The following is a 27224-nucleotide window of genomic DNA, read 5'->3' on the forward strand; positions in this document are numbered from 1 at the left end:
AAAGTGCCTATAAGAGCATCCAATAGTCAAAGGTATATGAAATACAAATCGTATAGAGAGAAATAGTCCTATAATTCCTATAATAACTACAACCTAAAACGTCTTACCTGGGAATATTGAAGACTCATGTTAAAAGGAACCACCAGCTTTCATATGTTCTCATGTTCTGAGCAAGGAACTTAAACGTTAGCTTTCTTACATGGCACATATTGCACTTTTACTTTCTTCTCCAACGCTTTGTTTTTGCATTATTTAAACCAAATTGAACATGTTTCATTATTTATTTGAGGCTAAATTGACTTTATTGATGTATTATATTAAGTTAAAATAAGTGTTCATTCAGTATTGTTGTAATTGTCATTATTACAAAGAAATAAATAAAAATTGTCCGATTAATCCGTAGCGGCTTTTTTTGGTCCTCCAATAATCGGTATCGGCGTTGAAAAATCATAATCGGTCGACCTCTAGTGTAAAGGGTCCAGAACGGCAGGCAGTCTCAGGGTCAGGGCAGGCAGAACGGTCAAAACCTGGAGGGACTAGAAAACAGGAGCAGGGAAACAAAACTAACTGGCAATAGACAAAAAGAGAACACAGGTATAAATACACGAGATAATGGGGAAGATGGGTGACACCTGGAGGGGGATGGAGACAATCACAAAGACAGGTGAAACAGATCAGGGTGTGACACCACAGTTAGAATTGGAGCGGGGAAGAGGACCTGAGCAGTGCATTACCATAGAAGCTTAATGGTAGGAATATGTAACCTGAAAGCTAGCGGTTATTGGCATAGACGATTGTTAGAGTCTTTATTATTTTTGCCTGGTGATGTCCTGAGTCAATCCACAGCTCCAGCCATGCAGAACCTGCTGAATGGAAGGTTCTGTGTTGATTTTCAACCGGCAACTATTGGGGAAATAACACTGATCACATGTTTCACATGTACAGTGTTTGTTTCATCAGCTGTTGTACACATTTCATACAAAACAAAGGAAAAACTGAATTTTGGCTACACTGAGCATTTAATATGAATGGCAAAACAAACACAGTAAAAGTAGTCATTCATTACAGTATTCATATTGTTTTTGAATTAAATATAACATTTACAGTGTTTACTACCTACAGCTCCAGTTCTTGAAGGGAACATCACCCATTTGATTCTTCTTTTTGAGGTGTTCATATCAATCGCATGACAAATTGAACACAAATGTCCAGTTTATAAAAAGGCCACCACTACTTGACGTAGCTAAGAGACCAAAAGTGGCAAGTTTAAACACAAACCCATATAGTGTACCGTTAAATAGGCCATTTAGCAGACACTTATCGAAAACAACCTACAGTACACGGATGCATACATTTGTATTATACAATGACCATCTATGGCATAGGCAACGCTTTAGTATCCAGCATCAGAATGAAACTGACAGACGTCAGCCTGCTTTCTGTGTTGTGTGAGGATGCAGGAAGGAAGTCATGAGATGTGACTGATTAGGGAGGCAGTGACTGCGTCCCAAATGGCACCCTATTCCCAATTTAGTGAACTACTTGGGCTCTGGTCAAAAGTAGTTCACTAGAGAATAGAGTGCCATTTGAGACATAGCCTTTCACTGTCTGGGACTTCCTGATCGTCCTGGAAGTGCCTGTACTACTTCCTGTGGTTCTACTTCACTCTATAACCACAACCACCATCACCCCTGTGCATCAGCTCAGTCAGGAGGAGATGCTCCTTCAATTTTGACTCATTCGACCAGGATACCCTCAACCAGGGATGTTGTCATAAAAAAATTGATGCGCAAAATCCCTGAGCTTCATGGGTAAATAGATCCCTAACCCTAAACTGGGTTTACTGTCCACTACCTCATTGACCTCAATGTATCTGCCATGTGTGGGGCATAAGGGAATAATTGAGGCTCCATAGACAAGGAGCAGTAGGGACAAAATAGCTTAAAAAGAGAGTGAACTGAGTATCTTAAATATGAATACAACATTTGATAACTGTAAGAGCAAACCAATGAATTTGATTCAAGACTGTTTCAAGACAGTGTTCTAGACTGTTTCGAAAATAATAACAAAAAATAAATTCAAAAATAGATATAAAATATATACTGTGTAGCAATCACACTCTTCTCTTTCATATTTATATTATTGGCGGTTGGCCTTTGTCCCGATTCTTCAGTTACATGAAATACCTGATTATTTTGGAATAAATATCCTAAAATCACCCTTGGGTGACAAACAACCACTTCGTATAATCCTCACACACTGTGATCCTTAAAGCCAGCAACTTCCTTTAACACCATGGCCAGAAAATCCTTGTGCCTGTTTAGCACAGCCCAGCCGTAGATCTTCTTCTCATAGTCATCACGGAGCACATCTTGGGGCTTAGTGGACGTAGTAGTGGGTGTGTTTGGGTCCAGAATCTGCAGGAGCACCTCTACGCGGCCAGAGAGTTTCTTGAGACGGTTCCTGGAATCCCTCAGGAGGCCCAGAAGAATCTGAGTGTCATTATCTGAGACCTCCAACATGTCAGTCATGTATTTGGTTACCACGTTGATGTGCCAGTGGAAGATCATGGCTTTGTTGGAGATGTTCCGAAGCTTCTTCTTAGTGGTGGAGATAGCGATGGTTGCTGAGGGAACCCCATCCATGCTGGGGGCCTGCTGGCCGTTCAGGAAGCCATTCGTTTTCATCTGCAAACACGAGGGGGGTAATTCAAATCAGTTCACTGACATTCTCCTTGTGCAATTGACCTGTTTTCTAGTATAGTTCAGAACTATGCTGAGCAGTGTAAAAAAGGTACCGTTATAGCCTATGATCTGAATCGGTGGTTGTTACACAGTAGTTACAGCTTTCCCATGAATAATACAGTTCTGAGAAAAGCATATGAAATCATGTGGGTTAACAGTCATCACTGTCTAACCCTGTGGAATATTGGCAGAAAGTTGAGCTTCAAACAATAATTGCCGTGACACTGCGACGGGCAGTTCTGAGAAAACCCACGTGATCTCATATGGTTAAGTCATCACTTCGAATCATGAGGAATTTGGGAAATTCATTCACCAGAAGAGGCCGTCACTACGGTTTGTCACGGTGACCCCCGGTTCCCTACAGGCCCTCAATACTTGGGTTAGCCCACTGAGATAAAGCCCAGTCATTATCCTGGGGAGCTAATGCAATTCATCAGGTCTCGGGCAAAGATATTGACCGAACCACCTCAATTCCATCTTGTTACTTACGTAACTAGTCAGGAGGATGCCAGCTTCATGATCTGACAATTTGGAAAGCTCTATGGTTTGGTCTAAAGCCTTCTGATACTTGTCCACATTTCCAGAGTGGGGTGCTGCACGGGCTGTCTCCAACTTGATCACTAGAAAGACGCTGAGTAAAGCTGGTGAAGGGCAACATGGTTATTACAATGGTTGCTATACAGTGTGTATGTATACTTAGGGACATAACACACACTTTACGCATGCACACAAAAACTTGACAATCAAACAATAGTAGGTTATTCTTTTAACAATCCAAGTATGTCACAAATGGTTAACTGTTGTTGTAAGAGTACAGTAAAAATATTTACCAAACATATTGTAAGTCTGTTAGAGTTCTTCTGTGCTGGTGAGCGAAGGAGACACTTATGATGGCTTGATCAACTCTAGTATAAGAGTGGTGTCTCAACCACAACCAATAAAGGAAATGTCACATTTTCTTTGAATTTCTATAAAAATGTCATGTTTAGTGTGGAACGTTCTCCTCCCATTTAAATGCACACCCACTCATCTAATATAGATTACAAGTCCACTCAACAAGACTGAAGAAACATAACGGTTGTCATGAAGACATTGCATAACTTAGTTTGACAAAGTATGTGTAATGTCTCAAACCCATATCTAAGCTATTTTAGTGTAAATTCATCCATACAAAAGTAAATTAACAATCAAATGTTGACTGGGGGAAAATGAGGTGACAATGTATCCATAATGAAGTCCAGAACCAATACATTATTTAATAATACATTTCTTAAATTGTGCAAATTGAAAAAGAAAATTGAAGAATAAGACAAAGTACAGAAATGTTGACCCTTAAAAAAATATTGATGTTGAAACTGCATCACGGCACTGAATAAAGCTACTCTTTAACCTGGTAATTATGGGATGTTATTTTTTCCCCCTAGTTTTGCCTGCGTACGTTTTTCAAGAAAATATAATTCTGATATATTTAACAATTAACACTAATTTCCACCAATACACCTCAAACTTTACTTTTTATTTTTTGGTATGTCTTTTTTCTCTAATATGATTGTCCAAAATAAGACTTGTGCTGACACATCACTGAGCAGCTTCAGTTATTGGGGTGCGATTATCCCATTTACGTGCCTTACAAGTACAATTTGTGAAGATATGGCGAATAAAAAGCACCAATGGAGAATCATTTTTTACCAATGCATAAGTTGTGCTTCACATAATTCACTCAACCATGAAATAACTTGACCTTTGACACAAAGGGTGGCGTTCTGACACAGCATTACGATATAAACATCACTGGAAGACAGTCGTGTTGTTTATAGTACTAGTAACATGTTTGTGCCCTGCGGCAAGCAGGTAAGTAGCATAAGAAAATCCCTCACGGTTACATTTTATAAACTGCAGGTATTATACATTATTACATGTTATAAACATGTACAAGCCTTTATAATGCGTTATTACAAGGCTTGGGCTATGACTCGATGGCTGTTATTTAGTCAGGATCTTTATGAGACGATAACAAGACATGAGGGGGTTATATATGCCTATAACAAGTCATCTAATGAAAACATAACCGCATCATAATGCATTATACCTGCAGGCCTTAAGTACAGTGTTACCATCATCACAACTGTACTTCAGTTCACCAATCCCCTTGACCCATTGTGTGCATTGGTCGGGGGAACTGGCAGCGTTCAATCAGTGCGTCTCCCAGGGGATTCTGGGAAGACAAGATGCTCTCTTCAGACACCCCTTCCTTGAAGCGCTTTTGGTGGTCATGGCAACAAAGTTTATGGTTAATACTGCTCACGCTGCAGTGCTAGTCTAGGCACGGAGTTCGCATCTCTCTTCAGCCCTGTACTGCCCCAGGACACGGAGAGGGGAGTAGTATGGACCAAGCCGTCAGGTCGCCATCAGCAGGCTGGCTCTTTCCTGTGCTGCTGGAGCATCTTAGTCACACTCACTATGTCCTCTTCAGGTACCTACAGTAGAACACAGGAGAAGAGAACAGAATGGAATATGGTTCCAATTCCTACTCCACCAGCATCTTAAATCAAATGATATTGGTCACATACACATATTTAGCAGATGTTATTGCGGGTGTAGCGAAATGCTTGTGTTCCTAGCTCCAACAGTGCAGTAATATCTAACATTATACAACAGGTCTAATCCTGAATGCTGATAGATTAAAACCACATTCCAACTGTTGTCTATTCCACAAGTTACCACCGGCTAAATCTATGATGTTGAAATGCCTATTTATTCTGTTCCATCTGACTGCGCAATCCACGGTCTCATCAGTCCAGCCAGGCACTTAATAAACTTGATCTCCACTACAAAAATCATCTTGTCATTCTCACATTTCCTTTAGACTAACATTTTAGTTTTCAACAGCGGAGATTTGTATAAACCTTGCTGTCTCTCCGACATGAATCATGAATCAGCTGCCATAATGTCCCAAGAAATGTCATTTAAAAAAAGGTCAAACGAAACAAAATGCAGCTAGTTTGCAGTCTTTCCAGCTTTAGTTTGAAGTGATTGTGTTAGCTGTGTAGTTGGTTAGCTCCTCTGAACGACAGTGTCCAGACGAGTGAGCACATTTTCTATGCCAGGCGAAATCGTGCCTCATTAGCTCATTTATTTATTTATGTAACCTTTATTTAACTAGGCAAGTCAGTTAAGAACAAATTCATATTTTCAATGGCGGCCTAGTGGGTAAACTGCCTTGTTCAGGGGCAGAACAGATTTTGACCTTGTCAGCTCGGGGATTCGATCTTGCAACCTTCTGGTTACTGGTCCAACGCTCTAACCACCTGCCGTGTGTGTGTGTGTGTGTGTGTGTGTGTGAGAGAGACTGAGTGAGTGTATCAGTCAATCACTCAGTCGGAGTACAGACCCAACTGAGTGATTGACTGACACACACAGGCTATCACTTCCTCTCAGCTAGCCCTGCCCCAAAACATGCGTGCACCAGTTCATGCAAAAAAAGTTAAAAAAAAGGCATTTATAATCTATTAATAATAAGAATTAATAATCCACTCGGGCGCATATAGATGTATCCAAATAAATGTCAATATAAAACACCTTAAATGCAAATGTCCCTATTTTGCTGTTATTTTGGCTTTTTGACATGACTAAGTTAGCTGTAGTTAGCTAGCTAGCAACCAAGGGATAAGAACATTGCCAACCAGTATGGCAATGGAACATTTAGAATGAACGAACAGAACAGAACTGAACAGATAGAACGAATGATCAGCCCACTTGTGTAGCAAACCTAGATGTGTGTCGGGATTATATCTACTTGAAGAATGAAATAATATGAATAAATTAATCAAAATATTTTTTTTTAAATACAATATGTCAATTATTATTTGAAAAAAATTAGTAACCAGTTGTATAAGAGTGATAATGCCCGAGAAGCCGGTGTTTGGAGGATATATTGGCACGGTTTGCAGGCCCGGGACAAAGTCTCGGCCCTAACAACCTCCGTGCCAATATATCCTCCAAACACCGGCTTCTCAGGCATTATCACTTAAATATGCAAAAATACACGCAAATTTAAAAGTAAAAGAATGGAACTAAGAAATATTAGGACAAGCAATGTCGGAGTATAAGTATATAGGACGGGATAAAAGACAAAAAATGGACAGTATGTGGATAGAACATATAGTGTATCTGATTAATAGGTAGGATACAATTGTATATGTACAGCAATAGTTGAATAGGATGGCCTTGACTAGAATACACAATATATAGTTGAAGTCGGAAGTTTACATACACTTTAGCCAAATACATTTAAACTCAGTTTCACAATTCCTGACATTTAATCCTGGTAAAAATTCCCTGTTTTAAGTCAGTTTGGATCACCACTTTATTTGAAGAATGTGAAATGTCAGAATAATAGTAGAGAGAATTACTTATTTCAGCTTTTATTTCTTTCATCACATTCCCAGTGGGTCAGAAGTTTACATACACTCAATTAGTATTTGGTAGCATTGCCTTTAAATTGCTTAACTTGGGTCCAACATTTCAGGTAGCCTTTCACAAGCTTCCCACAAAGTTGGGTGAATTTTGTCCCATTCCTCCTGACAGAGCTGGTGTAACTGAGTCAGGTTTGTAGGCCTCCTTGCTCGCACACGCTTTTTCAGGTCTGCCCACACATTTTCTATGGGATTGAGGTCAGGGCTTTGTGATGGCCACTCCAATACCTTGACTTTGTTGTCCTTAAGCCATTTTGCCACAACTTTGGAAGTCTGCTTGGGGTCATTGTCCAGTTGGAAGACCCATTTGCGACCAAGCTGTAACTTCCTGACTGATGTTTTGAGATGTTGCTTCAATATATCCACATAATTTTCCTCCCTCATGATGCCATCTATTTTGTGAAGTGCACCAGTCTATCCTGCAGCAAAAGCACCCCCACAACATGATGCTGCCACCCCCGTGCTTCACAGTTGGGATGGTGTTCTTCGGCTTGCAACCCTCCCCCTTCTTCCTCCAAACATAGCGATGGTCATTATGGCCAAATAGTCCTATTTTTATTTAATCAGACCAGAGAACATTTCTCCAAAAAGTACGATCTTTGTCCCCATGTACAGTTGCAAACCATAGTCTGGCTTTTTTATGGCAGTTTTGGAGCAGTGGCTTATTTCTTGCTAGCGGCCTTTCAGATTATGTCGATATAGGACTCGTTTTACTATGAATATAGATACTTTTGTACCCGTTTCCTCCAGCATGTTCACAAGGCCCTTTGCTGTTGTTCTGGATTTGATTTGCACCAATGTACATTCATCTCTAGGAGACAGAACATGTCTCCTTCCTGAGCGGTATGACGGCTGCGTGGTCCCATGGTGTTTATACTTGTTTGTACAGATGAACGTGGTACCTTCAGGCATTTGGAAATTGCTCCTAAGGATGAACCAGACGTGTGGAGGTCCACAATTGTTTTTGAGGTCTTGGCTGATTCCTTTAGATTTTCCCATGATGTCAAGCAAAGAGGCAGGTACACCTCCAATTGACTCAATTGATGTCAATTAGCCTATCAGAAGCTTCTAAAGCCATATAATTTTCTGGAATTTTCCAAGCTGTTTAAAGGCATAGCCAACTTAGTGTATGTAAACTTCTGACCCACTGGAATTGTGATAGTTAATTATAAGTGAAATAATCTGTCTGTAAACAATTGTTGGAAAAATTACCTGTGTCATGCACAAAGTAGACGTCCTAACCGACATGCCAAAACTATAGTTTGTTAACAAGACATTCTTTACTGTGGCCCTTCGATTTGGATGGGGGCGTGCTCCCTCTGCTGTCTCCTGAAGTCCAAGATCAGCTCCTCATTTTGTTGACTTTGAGGGAGAGGTTATTTTCCTGGCACCACTCCGCCAAAGCCCTCACCTCCTCCCTGTCTCGTCTGTCGTCGGTAATCAGGCTACTGCTGTTGTGTCATCTGCAAACTTGATGATTGAGTTGGAGGCGTGTGTGGCCACGCAGTCATGGATGAACAGGGAGTACAGGAGGTGGCTGAGCACACATCCTTGTGGGGCCCATGTGTTGAGGATCAGCGTAGTGGAGGTGTTTTTGCCAACCTTAACCACCTGGGGGGCGGCCCATCAGGAAGTCCAAGACCCAGTTGCACAGGGCAAGGTTCAGACCGGGGGTCCTGAGCTTAATGATGAGCTTGGAAGGTACTATGGGGTTGAAGTGGGGCTGTTACAGTGACAGTATTACCGCCACACCGGAGGTCACCAATCGTGACCGTTTAGTCATGGTAACTAGGCTTCTTCAAGCTCTGATGCTGCTGGTCATTAGTTAATTGCATTTTTGAATATTTGCGCTTATAGCCATCTGCTGTGTGCGCATTGCTGCGCTTATAAATGTGAAGAAATAGTCTATCAACCTTTTAAGCTAAACGTGTTGCATTAAAAAAGTGTTTTATTTCATGCGAGTGGTTGTATTAATTTGGGATCTATCACGTCCCACAACTGTCCCAGAGTAGGTTTGGAATATTTATTAATTGCACAGAAGGACAACTTTTAGAATAGGTCAACTTTTAGAATAGGTCAACTTTTGTACTAATGGGGGAGAGTAGATTGACATAGGCTAGTGCTTTTAATGTTCGTTAGGCCTACTCATCTTGTTGAAGGTTAAATGTAGACAGTTCTTCTAACATCTTCAATATGCGTCTCAGAATTCAGAATGCAGTTGCGTTCCGATATGTTGGTATTCACTTGTAGCCTACTTTTGTAGCTGAGATACCTGTGAGAAGCACCCGATCACGTGACGGAAATTGGCTAATAAGAATTTAGATATCTGAGCGAGCCATGTGAGGGAGTGCTTCGGAGAGGTGCTTGAGAGGTGCTTGGGAGAAGGGAACTAAAATTAATATATTCAGCCCAAGGGCACAACAGCCACTCTGGCTGCAAAGGGCATGGATTTATTAGATGGCATTACGCTGGAAGCCTGGTTAGTAGATTATCAAGTGCTTGTTAAAAATTGTGCATGAGAGACTGATGAAGTGTATGCAGCCTGCACAAAAAACTAAGCAGAGCTCATGCCTTTCATGCAACTTTTTTCAAAATCATCATTAGTCGCATCATGCAGCCTTAGAATGTATTAAAAATCTAAACATATAACCCAACATTTGTATCACAACTAAAGTTGCAAAGACAACTCTAGATTTTGCATATAGGAGGACCTGTTTCTTTGTTAACCGCTCAACACAGAATATCCGCATGTGCGCACTTCCTTGGAAATCGTTTGAAAAAAATAACCTTTCTATTTTATTCAGTTCAATTGTATTGTACATACCATAAAATAATACCACAGATTTTTAGGCATATCTTGTCTGCTAAATGAACTAGTGTAGCCCATAGCCATATTGGGGCCTAACATACAGACAACTAAGCGTACGCTATTCTGGCCTTCTGAATATTCTGACCCTTCATATCATGTTTCTATGACCCAAAATAAATAATGGATTTATTGTGATGGCATATATTAAATTGATTTATTATACTTTTTTAAAATGTAGATGTTCCAAAGGTCTGCATCTGTGGCTTGTAGGCTAAATGTGTTCACGTAATTAACAGTCAATTACCTTGAGACCGGCAGTTATTTGCTTGACAATCCCCAGCTGACAAAATGTCATAATCGCCACATGTTGAAGGCTGAGCTGTAGTTAATGAACAGCATTCTTACATAGGTATTCCTCATCCAGATAGGATTGGGCAGTGTGCAGTGCGATGGCGATTGCATCATCCGTGGATCTAGTGGGTGTCAGCTAAGGTGATATGATCCTTAACTAGCCTCTCAAAGCACTTCATGACAGAAGTGAGTGCTACGGGGCGATAGTCATTTAGGTCAGTTACTTTTGCTTTCTTGGGTACAGAAACAATGGTGGACATCTTAAACCAAGTGGGGAGAGCAGACTGTGATAGGGAGAGATTGAATATGTCCGTAAACACTCCAGCCAGCAGGTCTGCACATGCTCTGAGGATGCAGCTAGGGATGCCATCTGGGCAGGCAGCCTTGAGGGGGTTAACACGCTTAAACGTCTTACTCACGTCGGCTACGGAGAACTAGAGCTTACAGTCCTCGGGACCGGCCCGCGTCGGTGGCACTGTGTTATCCTCAAAGTGGGCGAAGAAGGTGTTTAGCGTGTCCAGGAGCAATATGTCAGGTTCCGCGACGTGGATGGTTTTCCATTTATAATCCGATTGTCTTCAGCATGAGAAGCATTCTGACTGACAGCTTATCTCTTAGTCAGGTATCTCACGTCAAACTATCGGTGTCATTCAGGTGTCAACTATGCAGATAGTGCAGAAGACACGTCAAACCAACAAAAGCTGGAAAGTCCACAGGAAGCGGTTGATTTAGCATCCTCTGACAAATCAAACATTCATTCTGTCATCTGATAGCGCTGCTGACGTTCTTGTGATGTTTATAAGCCCTGTTGCAAACACCTGCTACTGTATTCTTGGATAAAAAAAACTATCACAGTCATTAAACTACACGTTACCCTTTATCCAGGGGTGAACAGTGCCCTCTGTTGGTCAGAATCAGAACACACCCTCTTCTAAAGTTCTATACTCCATGTTCTGTAGAGTAAAGCTGGGTGCCAGTGGGTGCCACATCAGCAGCTAAAGGCTTGCTCACCAGGGCATGGTCGAAGCTGAAGGTGCTGATATAATAGGCTGAGATGTCGTTGTCGGCTAAGGGCTGGGATATCTGGGCAACAATGCCACACTCGTCTGGAGAAGAGAAGAGAGATGGAGTGATCAACAATTAAGTATTTGTGGTATCAGTATCAGTCTACCCAGGCTAGAGTTGGGCATGATCCTAACATACTTATAGTGGGTCTTTCAGAGGATGGATTAAAAGGTAGTTTACCGAAACCCAGAGGCTGTCCCCCAATGCGCACCATCCTCCACAGCTCCCTGGAGGAACTTGTGAAGAGAAGATCAGCAGGGAACCTAGAATACACACAGACACACACAGTGTTGGTCATTGCTGCTACCAAGTATCACAGGCCTGAATTCAGGAGGAGCAATAGCCCCACCATCTGGCTATCGCCTACCATTGAACGCCTGACTAGCGTCTGTGTGACGCCTGGAGCCATAGTGCTATTATAATACCGTAAAGTCTCAACTGCGGGAGGGTCTACATATTTCTTTATTCTATTTTAGGCTCAAAAGAAGTGTCCTCTTTCATCAGGGGTGTCAAACTCATTCCATGGAGGGCCTAGTGTCTGCTGGTTTTTGTTTTTTCCTTTCAATTAAGACAGATACAACCAGGTGAGGAGAGTTCCTTACTAACCAGTGACCTTAATTCCTCAATCAAGTACAAAGGAAGAGCGTAACCCGGAGACACTCGGCCCTCTGTGAGTTTGACATGTCTTATATGGCACTGCAGGCACATTTTGAATAACAATAGTAATATATACAACATGCATCAATCCACTGTCTCTAAGGTGTCCATCAACTTTTCTACTTTGCTTATAGCCCTTGGGGCCCGTGCGTGATGTCTTCAACTGTGTAGGCCTATCATGACCCGCTGCACTGTTTTCCTCGAAGTCTTAAACTAACCATCGTCAAATCCTTTCAAATAAAACAAGGTGCGAAAAAGAGTCAAATAAGCACTAGGCCTCATGTTATTTGTTGTATTACATTGTTATTGATTACTGCATTGTTATGTTTAGTGCTTGCAAGAAAGGCATTTCACTGTACTTGTGCATGTGACAACTTGAAACATTTAATTTCTATTGTTTTTTTGATATGTTTCTGCTGATAATTTCTGCCATTTGGTAGGCTATTTGTTCGCCAACAAAAATTGGATACATGCAGCTTCTCTTGTCATTAGCCTACTTGTTACTCTAGAATACGAATTGAAGCCTTGCTCACCATAATAATGTTATAAATCAATAGAATGATGAATGCATGAAAAATCTAGTTGACATCGGTAGGCTAAAGTTCTCTTTCATGTCTGCTTCTCTCACGGAGCGAGGACTTTTAGGACCGGAAGCGAGGACTTTTAGGGCCGAGGAGGTTTCCGGGCAAAATTTCTGATACAAGTCATGTCAAGCATGGTGTTGTCATATAAGATTGAAATGGGAAAATAATAGGCCTGGGTAAAAATGATGATGCATTTGATTTCCTAGCACTTTTGGAAAGATCTGGCGAGACTCTCCCTATTGGAGGAAATAACGACCAATATAGCATAATTGGTTCTGTCAAACAGGTAAGACTACCCTACTTATTTCTTAAATAGGGCTCCAACAAAGCTTTTAGTAAATTGGCCTACTCAACTTTCAGCACTGGGTGCTGTCCATATTTATTTTTGAAATACAGTGTATTCTGAAAGTATTCAGACCCCTTCCCTTTTCCCACAGTTACATTACAGCCTTATTCTAAAATGGATGAAATGAAACATGTTCCTATTTTTTTTTTTTTTAAGTAATCCATTTTAGAATAAGGCTGTAATGTAACAAAATGTGGAATAATAACAAAAAGAGTCTGAATACATTGCGATGGCACTTTAGGCCTAGATCCAGGAGTGCCGGCTGCATATTAACTAGCCTAATCTTTTTTCTTATATACCATAAAACAAGTTGTTACTGTTCTTTGTGATAGGCCTATTTTAGCTACATGTACTATATTACTGTCATGCTAAGCATAGGGTTGTCTTATAAGATTTTTTTCATTGTATAAGATGGACATTTCATGTACATGTTCCTTTTATTTTTAAATTTTTTTTTTTTTTTTTTTTTTTACCGTTATTTTACCAGGTAAGTTGACTGAGAACACGTTCTCATTTGCAGCAACGACCTGGGGAATAGTTACAGGGGAGAGGAGGGGGATGAATGAGCCAATTGTAAACTGGGGATTATTAGGTGACCGTGATGGTTGAGGGCCAGATTGGGTATTTAGCCAGGACACCGGGGTTAACACCCCTACTCTTACGATAAGTGCCATGGGATCTTTAATGACCTCAGAGAGTCAGGACACCCGTTTAACGTCCCATCCGAAAGACGGCACCCTACACAGAGCAGTGTCCCCAATCACTGCCCTGGGGCATTGGGATCTTTGTTTAGACCAGAGGAAAGAGTGCCTCCTACTGGCCCTCCAACACCACTTCCAGCAGCACCTGGTCTCCCATCCAGAGACTGACCAGGACCAACCCTGCTTAGCTTCAGAAGCAAGCCAGCAGTGGTATGCAGGGTGGTATGCTGCTGGCAGATACAGATTCATTGTCAGATATGAAATATTAAACTGACACGTAACATGTAAGTGTCACGTGTAAACAACATCTACATGATGTTAGCAATTTATGTCTATTCTTCAATAACACAAACTCCAAAGCAAATCAGGGGTAGAAAAATAGGTTTATTCAGAGAGGACAAATCAAGATGTTATGCTGGGAGGCAGATGTTCAGTCTCCCCCTGTCCTCAGCATTTCACCCCTTCAGAACAAAGGACAGGATGCCACTTATAACCCCCCACCCTAGCCTGGGGTTGACCAATCAGAAGTCCTTACAGGACAACTTGGCCAATGGCCAAATAACAAGTATCCAACTCCAGACTCAATGTACAGACCAATGAAAACGTGGCCCACGTAGAACACGTTGCTCTGAGTTCAGGAGTGACATTCCACAGATGTTGAACTGAAAACCAACTCCTATTTACAATTCGCTATTGACCATTAGTACTCTAATTTTTAGTCCTCTCAAACTCTGCGTTGTGTATTCATCTTCCAAATACTATTACAATGACGTGTGCATGTCACATGACATGAACGCGTCGGCAGTTTGACTGCTAAGAAAAAAATATAAAAAATAATAATTAGGTGGGTGCTTATATGTCCTATTTCCTGTGTGTATTATACGCATGTGTGAAATGGAGATGGGGGAGTTTGGTTTTGCATATCTTAAGACCCTCAGAGAGTGGGGTCACGGCCAGGGTCAGCCATTATCAATGGGGACCCTGGAGCAATTAGGGTTAAGTGCCTTGCTGAAGGGCACAGACATTTTTTACCGTCTTGACTCAAGGATTCTAACTACCGTAGCAATCTTTTGGTTACGCTCTAACTGCTCTAACCGCTAGGCCACCATTGACCACCCACAAAGTGAAACTAAGGCAGCTCAGATGTAAGAGAAGTGAGAGGAGATTAGTCTTACTGTCTTTGTGCCTCTGTGTCCATGACCAGAGAGACGTAGCCATCGATCAGAGAGAAGGAAAAGAACTTGATACAATCCAGGTCCTGGCTGGGAAGAGCGCCCTCTTTAGGACTGGGGAAGAAAATCATTTACACCATAGACTCAGAATAAGAACACTTATGTGCCGTCTTAAAACAACTGTTTTTTTAAACAAAAATATGGCAGAAGCATTACCGTAAGTAAGGATAAACCCGGCATTAACGAGGGATTTCACACTGCAGCCATCTTGACTTGAACTGGTAAGGCAACAACTCTGATAAAAGGGACAATGGAGCAGAGCTCACCTGTTGGAGTAGAAGAGCACGTCGATGAGTGTTGTTGCGATGGCAGGCAGAGTGTCTGGGTCCAGACTCATCACACAGAACTGGTTCTGAGGTATCAGCAAAGGGTGCACTGTCAGCTGGGGGGCTGGATATGAAACAGAAGGTTAATAATAGTTTAGAACCTGAGCCCAACCTGAAATAACCTATAGCACTGGGACAGTGAGAAGTAGTGTTATAGAGTACAAGCATGTCTTCACTTTATCATGTGGGGGGATTTTATTGGAAAACATTGCTATTCTGTTACCCATAGTTCCCTCAAAAAACAGCACAGACTGATATTATATATTCTCTCCGTCTGTCCCTTTCTGTGACTCCCTCCAATACATTCAGTCTCACCCCTCCCCTCCCCTCCCCTCTCTCTGCTGCGACGTACCTTCTTTGCCGTTCTTCTGAAAGCCATTGCGGACATCTTGGCAGAGAACAGCCGAGTACTCTCCCCCCACCTCTCTGTAGATGTTGAACTCTTCCTCCAGTGTGTTAATAACGACAGCCAGGGGTCCTTTCTCCCTCACCTACAGTAAGACAGTATTAATAACGACAGCCAGCGTCCTCTCCCTCACCTACAGTAAGACAGTATTAATAACGACAGCCAGGTCCTTCTCCCTCACCTACAGTAAGACAGATATTATAACGACAGCCAGTCCCTTCTCCTCACCTACAGTAAGACAGTATTAATAACGACAGCCAGGGTCCTTCTCCCTCACCTACAGTAAGACAGTATGAATACGACAGCCAGGTCCTTCTCCCTCACTACAGTAAGACAGTATTAATAACGACAGCCAGGTCCTTCTCCCTCACCTACAGTAAGACAGTATTAATAACGACAGCCAGGTCCTTCTCCCTCACCTACAGTAAGACAGTATGAATAACGACAGCCAGGTCCTTCTACCTCACCTACAGTAAGACAGTATTAATAACGACAGCCAGGTCCTTCTCCCTCACCTACAGTAAGACAGTATTATAATGACAGCCAGGTCCTTCTCCCTCACCTACAGTAAGACAGTATTAATAATGACGCGCAGGTCCTTCTCCCTCACCTACAGTAAGACAGTATGATAACGACAGCCAGGTCCTTTCTACCTCACCTACAGTAAGACATTATTATAACGACAGCCAGGTCCTTCTACCTCACCTACAGTAAGACAGTATTAATAACGACAGCCAGGTCCTTCTACCTCACCTACAGTAAGACAGTATGAATAACGACAGCCAGGTCCTTCTCCCTCAACTACAGATAAGACAGTATTAATAACGACAGCCAGGTCCTTCTCACCTCAACTACAGTAAGACAGTATTAATAACGACAGCCAGGTCCTTCTCCCTCACCTACAGTAAGACAGTATTAATAACGACAGCCAGGTCCTTCTCCCTCACCTACAGTAAGACAGTATGAATAACGACAGCCAGGTCTCTCCCTCACCTACAGTAAACAGTATGAATAACGACAGCCAGGTCCTTCTCCCTCACCTACAGTAAGACAGTATTAATAACGACAGCCAGGTCCTTCTCCCTCACCTACAGTAAGACAGTATGAATAACGACAGCCAGGTCCTTCTCCCTCACCTACAGTAAGACATTATTATAACGACAGCCAGGTCCTTCTACCTCACCTACAGTAAGACAGTATTAATAACGACAGCCAGGTTCTTCTACCTCACCTACAGTAAGACAGTATGAATAACGACAGCCAGGTCCTTCTCCCTCACCTACAGTAAGACAGTATGAATAACGACAGCCAGGTCCTTCTCCCTCACCTACAGTAAGACAGTATTAATAACGACAGCCAGGTCCTTCTACCTCACCTACAGTAAGACAGTATTAATAACGACAGCCAGGTCCTTCTCCCTCACCTACAGTAAGACAGTATGAATAACGACAGCCAGTCCTTCTACCTCACCTACAGTAAGAGTATTAATAACGACAGCCAGTCCTTCTCCCTCACTACAGTAAGACAGTATGAATAACGACAGCCAGGTCCTTCTCCCTCACCTACAGTAAGACAGTATTAATAACGACAGCCAGGTCCTTCTACTCACCTACAGTAAGACAGTATTAATAACGACAGCCAGGTCCTTCTCCCTCACCTACAGTAAGACAGTATGAATAACGACAGCCAGGTCCTTCTCCCTCACCTACAGTAAGACAGTATGAATAACGACAGCCAGGTCCTTCTCCCTCACCTACAGTAAGACAGTATAATAACGACAGCCAGGTCCTTCTACCTCACCTACGTAAGACAATATGAATAACGACACCAGGTCCTTCTACCTCACCTACAGTAAGACAGTATGAATAACGACAGCCAGGTCCTTCTCCCTCACCTACAGTAACACAAGTATGATAACGACAGCCAGGCCTTCTCCCTCACCTACAGTAAGACAGTATTAATAACGACAGCCAGGTCCTTCTCCCTCACCTACGATAAGACAGTATGAATAACGACAGCCAGGTCCTTCTCCCTCACCTACAGTAAGACATATTAATAACGACAGCCAGGTCCTTCTCCTCACCTACAGTAAGACAGTATTAATAACGACAGCCAGGTCCTTCTACCTCACCTACAGTAAGACGATATGAATAAACGACAGCCAGGTCCTTCTCCCTCACCTACAGTAAGACAGTATGAATAACGACAGCCAGGTCCTTCTCCCTCACCTACAGTAAGACAGTATTAATAACGACAGCCAGGTCCTTCTACCTCACCTACAGTAAGACAGTATTAATAACGACAGCCAGGTCCTTCTCCCTCACCTACAGTAAGACAGTATGAATACGACAGCCAGGTCCTTCTACCTCACCTACAGTAAGACGTTATAACGACAGCCAGGTCCTTCTCCCTCACCTACAGTAAGACAGTATGAATAACGACAGCCAGGTCCTTCTCCCTCACCTACAGTAAGACAGTATTAATAACGACCGCCAGGTCCTTCTACCTCACCTACACGTAAGCAGTGATTAATACGACAGCCAGGTCCTTCTCCCTCACCTACAGTAAGACAGTATGAATAACGACAGCCAGGTCCTTCTCCCTCACCTACAGTAAGACAGTATGAATAACGACAGCCAGTCCTTTCTCCCTCACCTACAGTAAGACAGTATTAATAACGACAGCCAGGTCCTTCTACCTCACCTACAGTAAGACAATATAATAACGACACCAAGATCCTTTTTCTACCTCACCTACAGTAAGACAGTATTAATAACGACAGCCAGGTCCTTCTACCTCACCTACAGTAAGCGGACAACATACGGGCTGACAGTCAGTGACATTGAGAGAGAAAAAAAAGAAGCTACATTGTAGTCACTTTTATTACTTCAAATAGACTAATGGCCTATTTGTACTTATAACATTTATTTTACGTTTGGAGTGGGACAAATGCAACTGCTTTGCAAAGCTATACCTACTTCATCACAACTTATCATCGCCGTCTTCCGTTACATGCAACGCTTTGACCCACTGTTTTGACCCATTGCTTCCATCATTGTGTAATATGCTATTTTTTGACACGGATTTGAAGGGACAAATTAAGTGAGGATGGCAGGTTTGAGTTCGAGAATTAAAAAAAAATTCTAACACCTGAAACAGCTTATTCCTGCAATAGAATTAAGCATAATGATTATGGCTCTATGTCAAAAGTCTGTTTATTTTTCTGCATATTAAAGCATACCTCTTGAGCTGTCTGTATCCTCCTGACTGATGGTTCTTTTTTAAAGGAACTAAATATGCTTCTCTGCATCTCTGTTCAAATCTGGGTAAAATATTGAAAGGAATGCGAGTCTTATTCAGTATTTAGTTATTGCTTGTTTTTCTAAAGTCTAGCAACCTTGCCAGCAGGCATGCCAGCTAAGATAATTAGACAAGGTACTCGAACTTAATTAATAGCCTAAAATGGCTTGGTAGCTAGTTATGAGGTATTAGAGAGAACCAATAATACTTTGTAAAAAAATGTACTCATCAAGAAGGAATCAGTAGGCTACATAGCTTGATCAAATTAATTTACAAGCATACCTCCTGAGAGTCCTGCACATCACGGGCAGCTATAGGCAGATCAAACGCTGTGTGTCTTTGCTCTGTTGCGCACCTTGGAAGGAACCACTTACTTGGGAAAATAGGGGGGGGGGTACACTTTACTTGGTCCAGTCAGTGTGCCCCCTCCTCCTTTTTATAAATAATGATAACATGTGGGCTTAAAAAGGAAGATCAGTAATTCATTTAAAATCTGAAAAATTAGGACAAATCTGTGCCCTTGTGCCCCCTATGGGCATGATGCCTATGGCTATCGCTTAGCAACTGTTGTAATGGTTAGACACCAGGGGCACGTTTAGGAGGGAGTAACATTACAGAATGTTCAGAGGCCTGTAGGCCTATTACATTACATTGAAAAACAATGAAAGAATCACATCAGACAACTCAATAAGCCCCAGCAGGTAATAACTGAAGGGGTCACAGAGACAGGGGACTCACCAGGATGAAGTCCGTCTGATAGGTCGAGAGCATGAAGACTGACACGTGCTGCTGGGCCAATGGGGCGATGACAGACTTAGCGATTTTGGTCACGCCCACCGCCTGCGAGCTGCTGGAGGAGTTGCCGTTGGAGACCACGTTGAGTGGCAGCCACACGGAACTTTCGACCAGTAGATGCTCCGAGGGCTGCAGCTCTGCAGGGGGAGAGGGGTGGTTAGGTAATGTCAGAACACACACACACACACACACACACACACACACACACACACACACCACTTCACTCAAACAAAGACTATCCACTAGTGGTCTATACTGTATTGAGCAGAAAACCCACAGCTAAGTTAGGTCTTCTTTCTAAAAGCAATCGTACATACAGGCCCAATGCAAAGTTGCTACTTTCCAAACCTGACCTTATGTCTACACAGCTATTTTAAGTCATTTCCTCTGATTGGACCCCACCCCCACTGCCATCCACTTCCTTCAGGGGGGGAAGGGGGGGGGGGGGGTAATGGCATCATCCACTCTCCACCATCCCATACATCCCCACCATCGTTCCTACAGTATTTTGGGAGTAGGATGAAGTGCCCCCAGAGACTGATCTAAGGTCAGTCTAAGATTTGGGGAGAGTAAGCTGATTCTGGTGCAGTACTTCTATCGCTAGACTTCTTAACAGCGTGTGTGTGTGTGTGTGTTTATGGTCTGAGAAGGGGTCAAGGGTCAGGGAGGGTTCAACCAGGTCCTCCTCTCACTCTCCGCTCTAGTTGCATCAGTCTATTCACACAGGATGGGCACGGTACAGGGAAACTTTTAATGTAATATTTCATTTATACAGGAAGTATAGGAAGTGGGAGGAAAGTGCACTAGGATATTGGGTTGTATACTGAGATATGTGCACAATCACCTTTTGAAATACAGTGAAATACACTAGCAGATGCATCGTACTGGATTTAACAAATTGTTTACCAAAATAAATTGAAATAAACACAACCTGCAACAATTTCAAAGATTTTGCTGAGTTACAGTTCATATAAGGAGATCGGTCAATTTAAATAAATTCATTAAGCCCTAATCTATGGATTTCACATGACTGGGAATACAGATATGCATCTGTTGGTCACAGATACCAAAAAAAAGTAGGGATGCGAGTCAGTATCTGGTGTGACCACCATTTGCCTCATGCAGCGTGACACATCTCCTTTACATAGAGTTGATCAGGCTGTTGATTGTGGCCTGTGGAATGTTGTGCCACTCCTCTTCAATGGCTGTGCGAAGTTGCTGGATATTGTCGGGAACTGGAACACGATGTCGTACATGTCGACCCAGAGCATCCCAAACATGCTCAATGGGTGACATGTCTGGTGAGCACGCAGGCCGTGGAGGAACTGGGACATTTTCAGCTTCCAGGAATTGTGTACTGGTCTTTATATGTCACACCAGGTAGATGTCACCTGTCAGGTAGATGGGTTATCTTGGCAAAGGAGAAATGCTCACTAACAGGGATGTAAACACATTTGTGCACACAATGACAGAATTAAGCTTTTTGTGTGTTTGGAACATTTCTGGTATCTTTTATTTCAGCTCATGAAATATGGGACCAACACTTTATATTTTTGTTCAGTGTATTTTGTTGCTATGTTATTTAATCTTATATAGCAATGCGTTTCTATATTAGTTGCTATAGAGACTATTTCATTCCACATAAGAAGAACACTGTCATGCAACAATTCAGTGTTCTCAGGGATGAGCCTGGTTTGAATTAAAAATGTGTGAAGTGAACTTCAATTACTTCAGGGGATGAAGAAAAACAACACTTTCAGGCTGGGAAACTAAGGGTATTTATTCACAACAGTGCCAGGACTCTGATCTCGCTCTCAAAAATGAACAGTTAACATTACACTTACAAAGATCCAAAAGCATAATGACATTTCAAATGACATGTCTATATAGTGTTGTAATGATGTGCAAATAGTTAAGCAATTATCTTTTTGTTTTCTCATGATTTGGTTGGGTCTAATTGTGTTGCAAGGCTCTGCTCTGCTTCTTTCTCTCTATCTATTCCCCTTCAAAAGGGGAACTGTTCCGGTTGGAATCATTTGTCAGAAGCAGCCCCTTGTGGCTTCTCTGCACCAGCTTTCACCTCTTAAAATAGACAGAAAGAGAGAGAAGGCCTGGAGGCAATATGTGCCTGTAATGTCAACTACATCTGTGAGATACAGACATTGGGAATAAAATACCTCCAAAGAAAAAGAGTATCGGCCATAAAAAAAAACATGTGACGTTGAAGTTGTTGTCTTCAGGATGTTAAGGGAGTGTGATTGAGAATAGGCTGGGGGTGGAGGTTTGTTAAGTGGTGCATCTCTGGTTGATACAAAGGAGGACTCATTTACCTTTAAATCCCTCTTCATCCAGTACAACAGTGTAGTTCTCTGGGGTCTCTGTCAGACTGAAGAACTTGCATCTGAGAGAAAGGGAGAGAGAAGATTAGATCACCATTTTCAGAACAAACTAAAACATATTGCCACTATGAGTGTTACTGTGTAGTATGGCGATGGTGTGTGAGTTAGGGGTGATTTAAACCTAGTGCCCTCTGGCCAAGCACCAAACTCTAGTCTTCACTGTGCCAATATTCCCCCGGCATGCCTGGTCTGCTCACAATGTGTGCACCCAATCGAACAAGGCTCTGCTTTGCTTCAAATCACCCACTGTGTTTTTTAATCCTAGAGAGAGCCGAGCCAAACACGGCCGTTCTGAGATGGGACGGCAGATCGGTCCTTCTTTCGAGGGCCCCATTCATTAGGCCCAATGCTGTGCTGCCTAGCAGTGGGGAACACTGGGTACATTGGGGTAAGCGGGGGACTCCGACTGGCTTCATTATTTCAGGCCTGAACCCAAAATACTTTGGTCTCAGAGACAGAGGAGTTTTGGAGACACTCTGTCCACAATGTTGTCTTTGTGGCAGACTGCCCCCTGGCCAGCAGGAGAGATCGGTTCACGAGGACTATGCATAATACAAAGTAGAAGTTTTGCAGCAGAGGAGTGAAAGAACAGGAAGTCCATTCAGCATAAACATACAGTATGTGGCTCATTCAAGACCACACCTCTTCTCCCTTGCAAGGTTGCTGCAAAACTGAGGAGGAAATAGCCTGGCCCCAGATCAGTTGGTCCTGTAGACTTGTATAGTCAACTCCTATGGTCGTTGTCACGAACGCAGAGTTAGTCAGACCAATCTTCTGGATGATTAAACAGCGCAACACCTTCCTCTTCAGTGTTATTCTGCCTCAGCAACAGACAGCAACATCCCTCTCTGCTGTCGTTAGAAAACGTCGCCCCCCCCCCCCCCCCCCKRGGCTATCCKCCCATCTGTATAACACTAGAATCCTGTACAGGGTTCTACTCAGCAAAACGTAATCCGCTGGTTTCATGAGACAGGGCAATCAATCCAGAGAGAGTCGTGCATCTGAAATGGCACCCTATTCCCTACAGAGTAGTGTACTGCACACCATACAGTAGGGAATAGGGTACCATTTCGGACGCAACCAGTGAGAGGGGACAAAATACATAGCTCCACCCAGCCATCTGTAGAGCGAGCAAGGCAGCGAGCTAACTCAGCAGACCATTGTCTACTGTCACCTCACAGTCAGCCCTTCCTGTTGACCTCTCACCCTGTCCGGCTCTACAGCTACATACGGCTAGGTAGCCCAGTGCCCGTCAGAGCATGAACGAGGCCAGTGAAAGTTTGCTTCATTCTCAACCTCGGAATTTAGTGCTAGATTTCCGACGTGTTATTGTAAAGCCTGCAAGAAGAAGGGGGAGAGGATGGTGCTAACAGGTAGTCTGCTTTGTTAAGGTTGCAAACATTTAAAAGCTCATTAATGATAATATTTTTTTTACCAAAGGGAGAGTGTAGCCTAATTGATGCAGGCACATTCTTAAAATGGTTTGGAGCTGGGTATTTAACTTCCTATCTACGTGACGCTGTTGCTGGGTTAGGATAGTTTCCTGTTTCTGTGCTAGTCATTCTACATTTTCTATAAAAGCTTCTACAAAACATCTGCGGCCCTGACACGGAGGTTTAACATTCTAATTCTTTATTCCATTCATGTGTCCCCAGTCTCATGTGTCTTCATGATGCAACAAAGGCACAGTCAGCACATTTATGATTGGTGATAAACTATTTATTTATTTTGTGGTGTGAGGGGAAGAGAGCAAGTGAAAGAGAAAAAGTGAGTGTGTGAAAGAGAGAGACTTGAAAAAAAATGGCACTCAAAATGATGTTCTTTACCAATACAGAGGAGAGAACTGGCGTTCCATCAGAGGAAAGGTGAGGGTTGTGAGCCGTGATGGCGTTCTGTGTTATGAACCATCTCCCACCAACTCTGGATGAACATGCTGTTTGTGTCTAAACTTGTGGTTGGCTAGAGGCTGACCTAATGGGCGTTCCACTTTCACAGAATGTCTTCCAATGAACAATGGATGAAGTTTACCCAGCTCTCCCCCCTGCTGCTAACCCAGGGCCCTTGACTGCCTACTGTAGAAGGCAAATGAAAAAAAAAAAATCCCCATTAGTTTTGGCTCAGAGTTGCTACCCATGCTCTCTCGTTAGCAAGCTGCAGAGGTAAGGGGGCAGGCAGGCAGCAACATAGGCTACTGGCTAACATTATACAGTATGAGTGTGCATCCCTGACCACCACCACAGCCTTACAGATGAACACTGTAGCAGACACTAAATTCAGCTGGGTGAGAGATAATCCTTCTCCTTTCCTTCAAACCCTTATCATGTAGGCTGACAGTGCTTATTTCAGCAGAAGAATAACACTGACAAGAAGAAACAGAAACTTGGTGAGAGAGAGAGAGATGATCAATAAAGTTACCATTACCAGCTGAACACTAGAGTAGGCTACTTAAGATTCAATAATACACTCCTACAGATATTCTACAACAGATTGTTGAGGAATGAAAATGGTGCTACTGAAGAAACTGTCAGACAGAGCTGTAACAAGAAAACAGCCTACAAGATCTGTTTGCTACTATACTGTGCTGACTGCCGAGTGGTTAGGTAGCCTATCCTTAAAATTTCTTCTATGGTTGTTTGCTTTTGAGTGATTTTGTGCCAAATATTCTAATTTATTGCAGAGGGAGATCTGTAGTCTAAAACCAATTATATTGTGAAGCGGTCTAAAAAAAACATTGTTTATATTAGGATTGTTGTTGTTATGTTCCCCAAATGCATTCATGGTAACTCAAAACAATTCAGTCTAAACCATTATTTTTCCACATGGCCTGATCCTTACCCCAAAACAGGAAAACAACCAGGACACAACAGAATATGACATAACTAGAAAAGCAACAACAAAGAGAGACAAAACCCATGTAGGCTAACAGCCTAAGTCCCTAAGCTGTTACTGCATGACAGGGCAATTCTACTTCATTCTGACTTTTCTTTGGATTCAACCCTAGTAGCTGACCTGTCATGAAGTGTACCCATAGGCCAGCAGGTACAATGAATAACCTACTAATGACTCACTGGAGGGAGAAGCTGAGAAACTCTTTAGGTGACTAACACCTTTAGAAGCTATCATTGAGCAATATATCCAGTGTGTACATGTCTCTACACGTCTAAAGGAAGTGTCGGGGGGGGTGGGGGGTTGGGTCAAGGCCAAATCTATCATCAGTGACGCTTGTCAGAGGAGTACGGCGCCTGAACTGGTAGACTGATGTTACTGGATTGATCTGTGAAACTTTTATGATAAGCAAGTCCTTGAAGTCAGCCGGTAGAGCTGCTTAGACCTCGCAGAACACAAAGTGGGGTCTAGGCTATAAAATCACCTTCTCCAACTTGGCATGGATGGCATTTCTTCCCAAACTATGTAGGCCTACCGTGTATGTTGAGCCTCCTTTCCACCTCTGAATACATAGGCCTACCATTACATAGGCTACTACTATATAATATACTGCTAGCCTGTATAGTATCTGCCAGATGTTTAATCCTTTCTTCCGGCTGATGCATATGCAGGACAGGCCGAGTCATAAACAATTACATAACAAAGGCAGGATTTCCAGGGATTAACTAAAAATTGCCACTGCAGCCACCATCCGTTCCAGACACATTAAAAGCTTTATATTCAGGCTCTTTAAAGATGAATTTCCAGAGAGCTGCCTTTGCCATGACAAGACAAGTCTTAGGGAAGTGATCAGGTCCCATTGAAAGGAAAGTGCTTTCATCATCATATCATGTAAGAACAGACAAGTACCTGAATAGAAAACAGTGAAAGCGAGGTGGGGTTGACTAGCCTAATTACTTTGCCCAAAGACTACCTGTATCTGACCACTGAATACGTGTTTTGTTTGTTGGCATAGTTACCAATAGGCCTATAACAACTAAACATACTTTAGGTTTTCTAATGATCACTCTTCAAATACTAGCTACATTTACTGAGTTACTGTTCAGCAAATGAAAGACTGATATTAGTATTGAAAATTAAACACTAATACATTTTGAACTGGTGTACTCATTCATTGACGACAAGTACAATAAACAGTGCACCACATTAAATTGTTTGGTTACCTTTGGTCCACGTTTTAATCATTGTTTAGGGGTGCAGCTGGCTACATTGACATAGCATGACATGCACAATTACGGCCTTAATTGAACGGGATAGCGTCGCTAACTACAATATATCATAACATTTACATAGCAAATGAATGTGAGACAGGATTAACAAATTAGCAAACGTTAGCTAGCAAGCATGTCTGCTATCAGCGAGTGTGAACTGACTATTTTTTGTTGTTGCGGGTTTTAGGATCGCTGACGGTTTTAAATTAGCTAAAATAATCTCGACATGCAAACAACCTTACCTTGCTCTGTTCCGCAGGAAAATGAGTTTGATGAGGGGGTGAGTGAAATTGACCAGACCATTTTTGCAAATGCTGGTCACTCGCAGTCTGTGATCCAGAATGTGCAAATCCATGGTTCTGAATAGCGCAATCCCCTCGTTGGTTTGAATGAATCCCTGACTATTTGCAGGAACGATCCAATAAAAGGTTCCTAAATTAACGTTTTGAGAGTGTTATTTTCATTCCTGGGGACTAGACGCTCGCTGCTTAGTTATTTAACTGTATGTCTTGCATTAATTAGTCAGCCACAGATAAAGAGGAAAAACATCAGACGCAATCTGACTCCACTACTGTATATTCAAATAAAAGGCATCATATAATAACACGCCCCCTGCTCTTAAAGCTACACAAGTGAATTTGTCCAAATTAAAAGTTTTAGCTTCACTGTCCAAATAAATACGAATGAGTGTATAATAACATATTCTGATATAACAATATCTGATACCCATAGCCTAATTATCACACCTATACACAAAACAATAACAATTCTAGAACACTGTTTGTAACTTGGGGTCTGAAATACCACCACTGCAAAAACATGTTTCCATACATTTAATACATTTCCAGGTCAAATAATATGTATAACTTTTTATTTT

At 42.3% G+C, this 27224-nt stretch overlaps 1 protein-coding gene across 3 annotated transcripts; it reads right to left on the bottom strand.

Moving 5' to 3' along the window:
* Positions 1–3975: 3975 nt before the first annotated feature.
* On the bottom strand, positions 3976–26932 carry LOC111958010 (cytosolic arginine sensor for mTORC1 subunit 1-like). 3 transcript variants are annotated; one of them, XM_070436886.1, is made up of 10 exons: positions 26590–26932; positions 22122–22192; positions 19735–19928; positions 16084–16115; positions 15643–15746; positions 15231–15354; positions 14908–15018; positions 11625–11707; positions 11391–11485; positions 3976–5221 (listed from the first exon to the last, which is right to left on the bottom strand). In XM_070436886.1, the coding sequence occupies exons 1-10, from the start codon at positions 26700–26702 to the stop codon at positions 5153–5155; spliced, it is 996 nt and encodes a 331-aa protein (XP_070292987.1). In that variant the 5' UTR covers positions 26703–26932; the 3' UTR covers positions 3976–5152. The 3 variants fall into 3 exon arrangements, with proteins under 3 accessions (XP_070292987.1, XP_070292988.1, XP_023834943.1); XM_070436887.1 differs by lacking the exon at positions 16084–16115 and adding an exon at positions 17561–17590 and having other exon boundaries at positions 15643–15748; XM_023979175.2 differs by lacking the exon at positions 16084–16115 and having other exon boundaries at positions 15643–15781.
* Positions 26933–27224: the final 292 nt, after the last annotated feature.

Source organism: Salvelinus sp. IW2-2015, linkage group LG33, assembly GCF_002910315.2.
Source record: "Salvelinus sp. IW2-2015 linkage group LG33, ASM291031v2, whole genome shotgun sequence".
Lineage (NCBI taxonomy): Eukaryota > Metazoa > Chordata > Actinopteri > Salmoniformes > Salmonidae > Salvelinus > Salvelinus sp. IW2-2015.

What these genes read in the sequence shown, in the direction of transcription:
- LOC111958010 (XM_023979175.2), bottom strand. Translation starts at nt 26,702, where the DNA reads ATGGATTTGCACATTCTGGATCACAGACTGCGAGTGACCAGCATTTGC. An exon ending in ATCAGACGGACTTCATCCTG is followed by an intron (nt 15,782 to 19,734) that starts GTGAGTCCCCTG and finishes GTCTTACTGTAG; the next exon opens with GTGAGGGAGAAAGGACCCCT. An exon ending in TCAGAAGAACGGCAAAGAAG is followed by an intron (nt 15,355 to 15,642) that starts GTACGTCGCAGC and finishes TTTCATATCCAG; the next exon opens with CCCCCCAGCTGACAGTGCAC.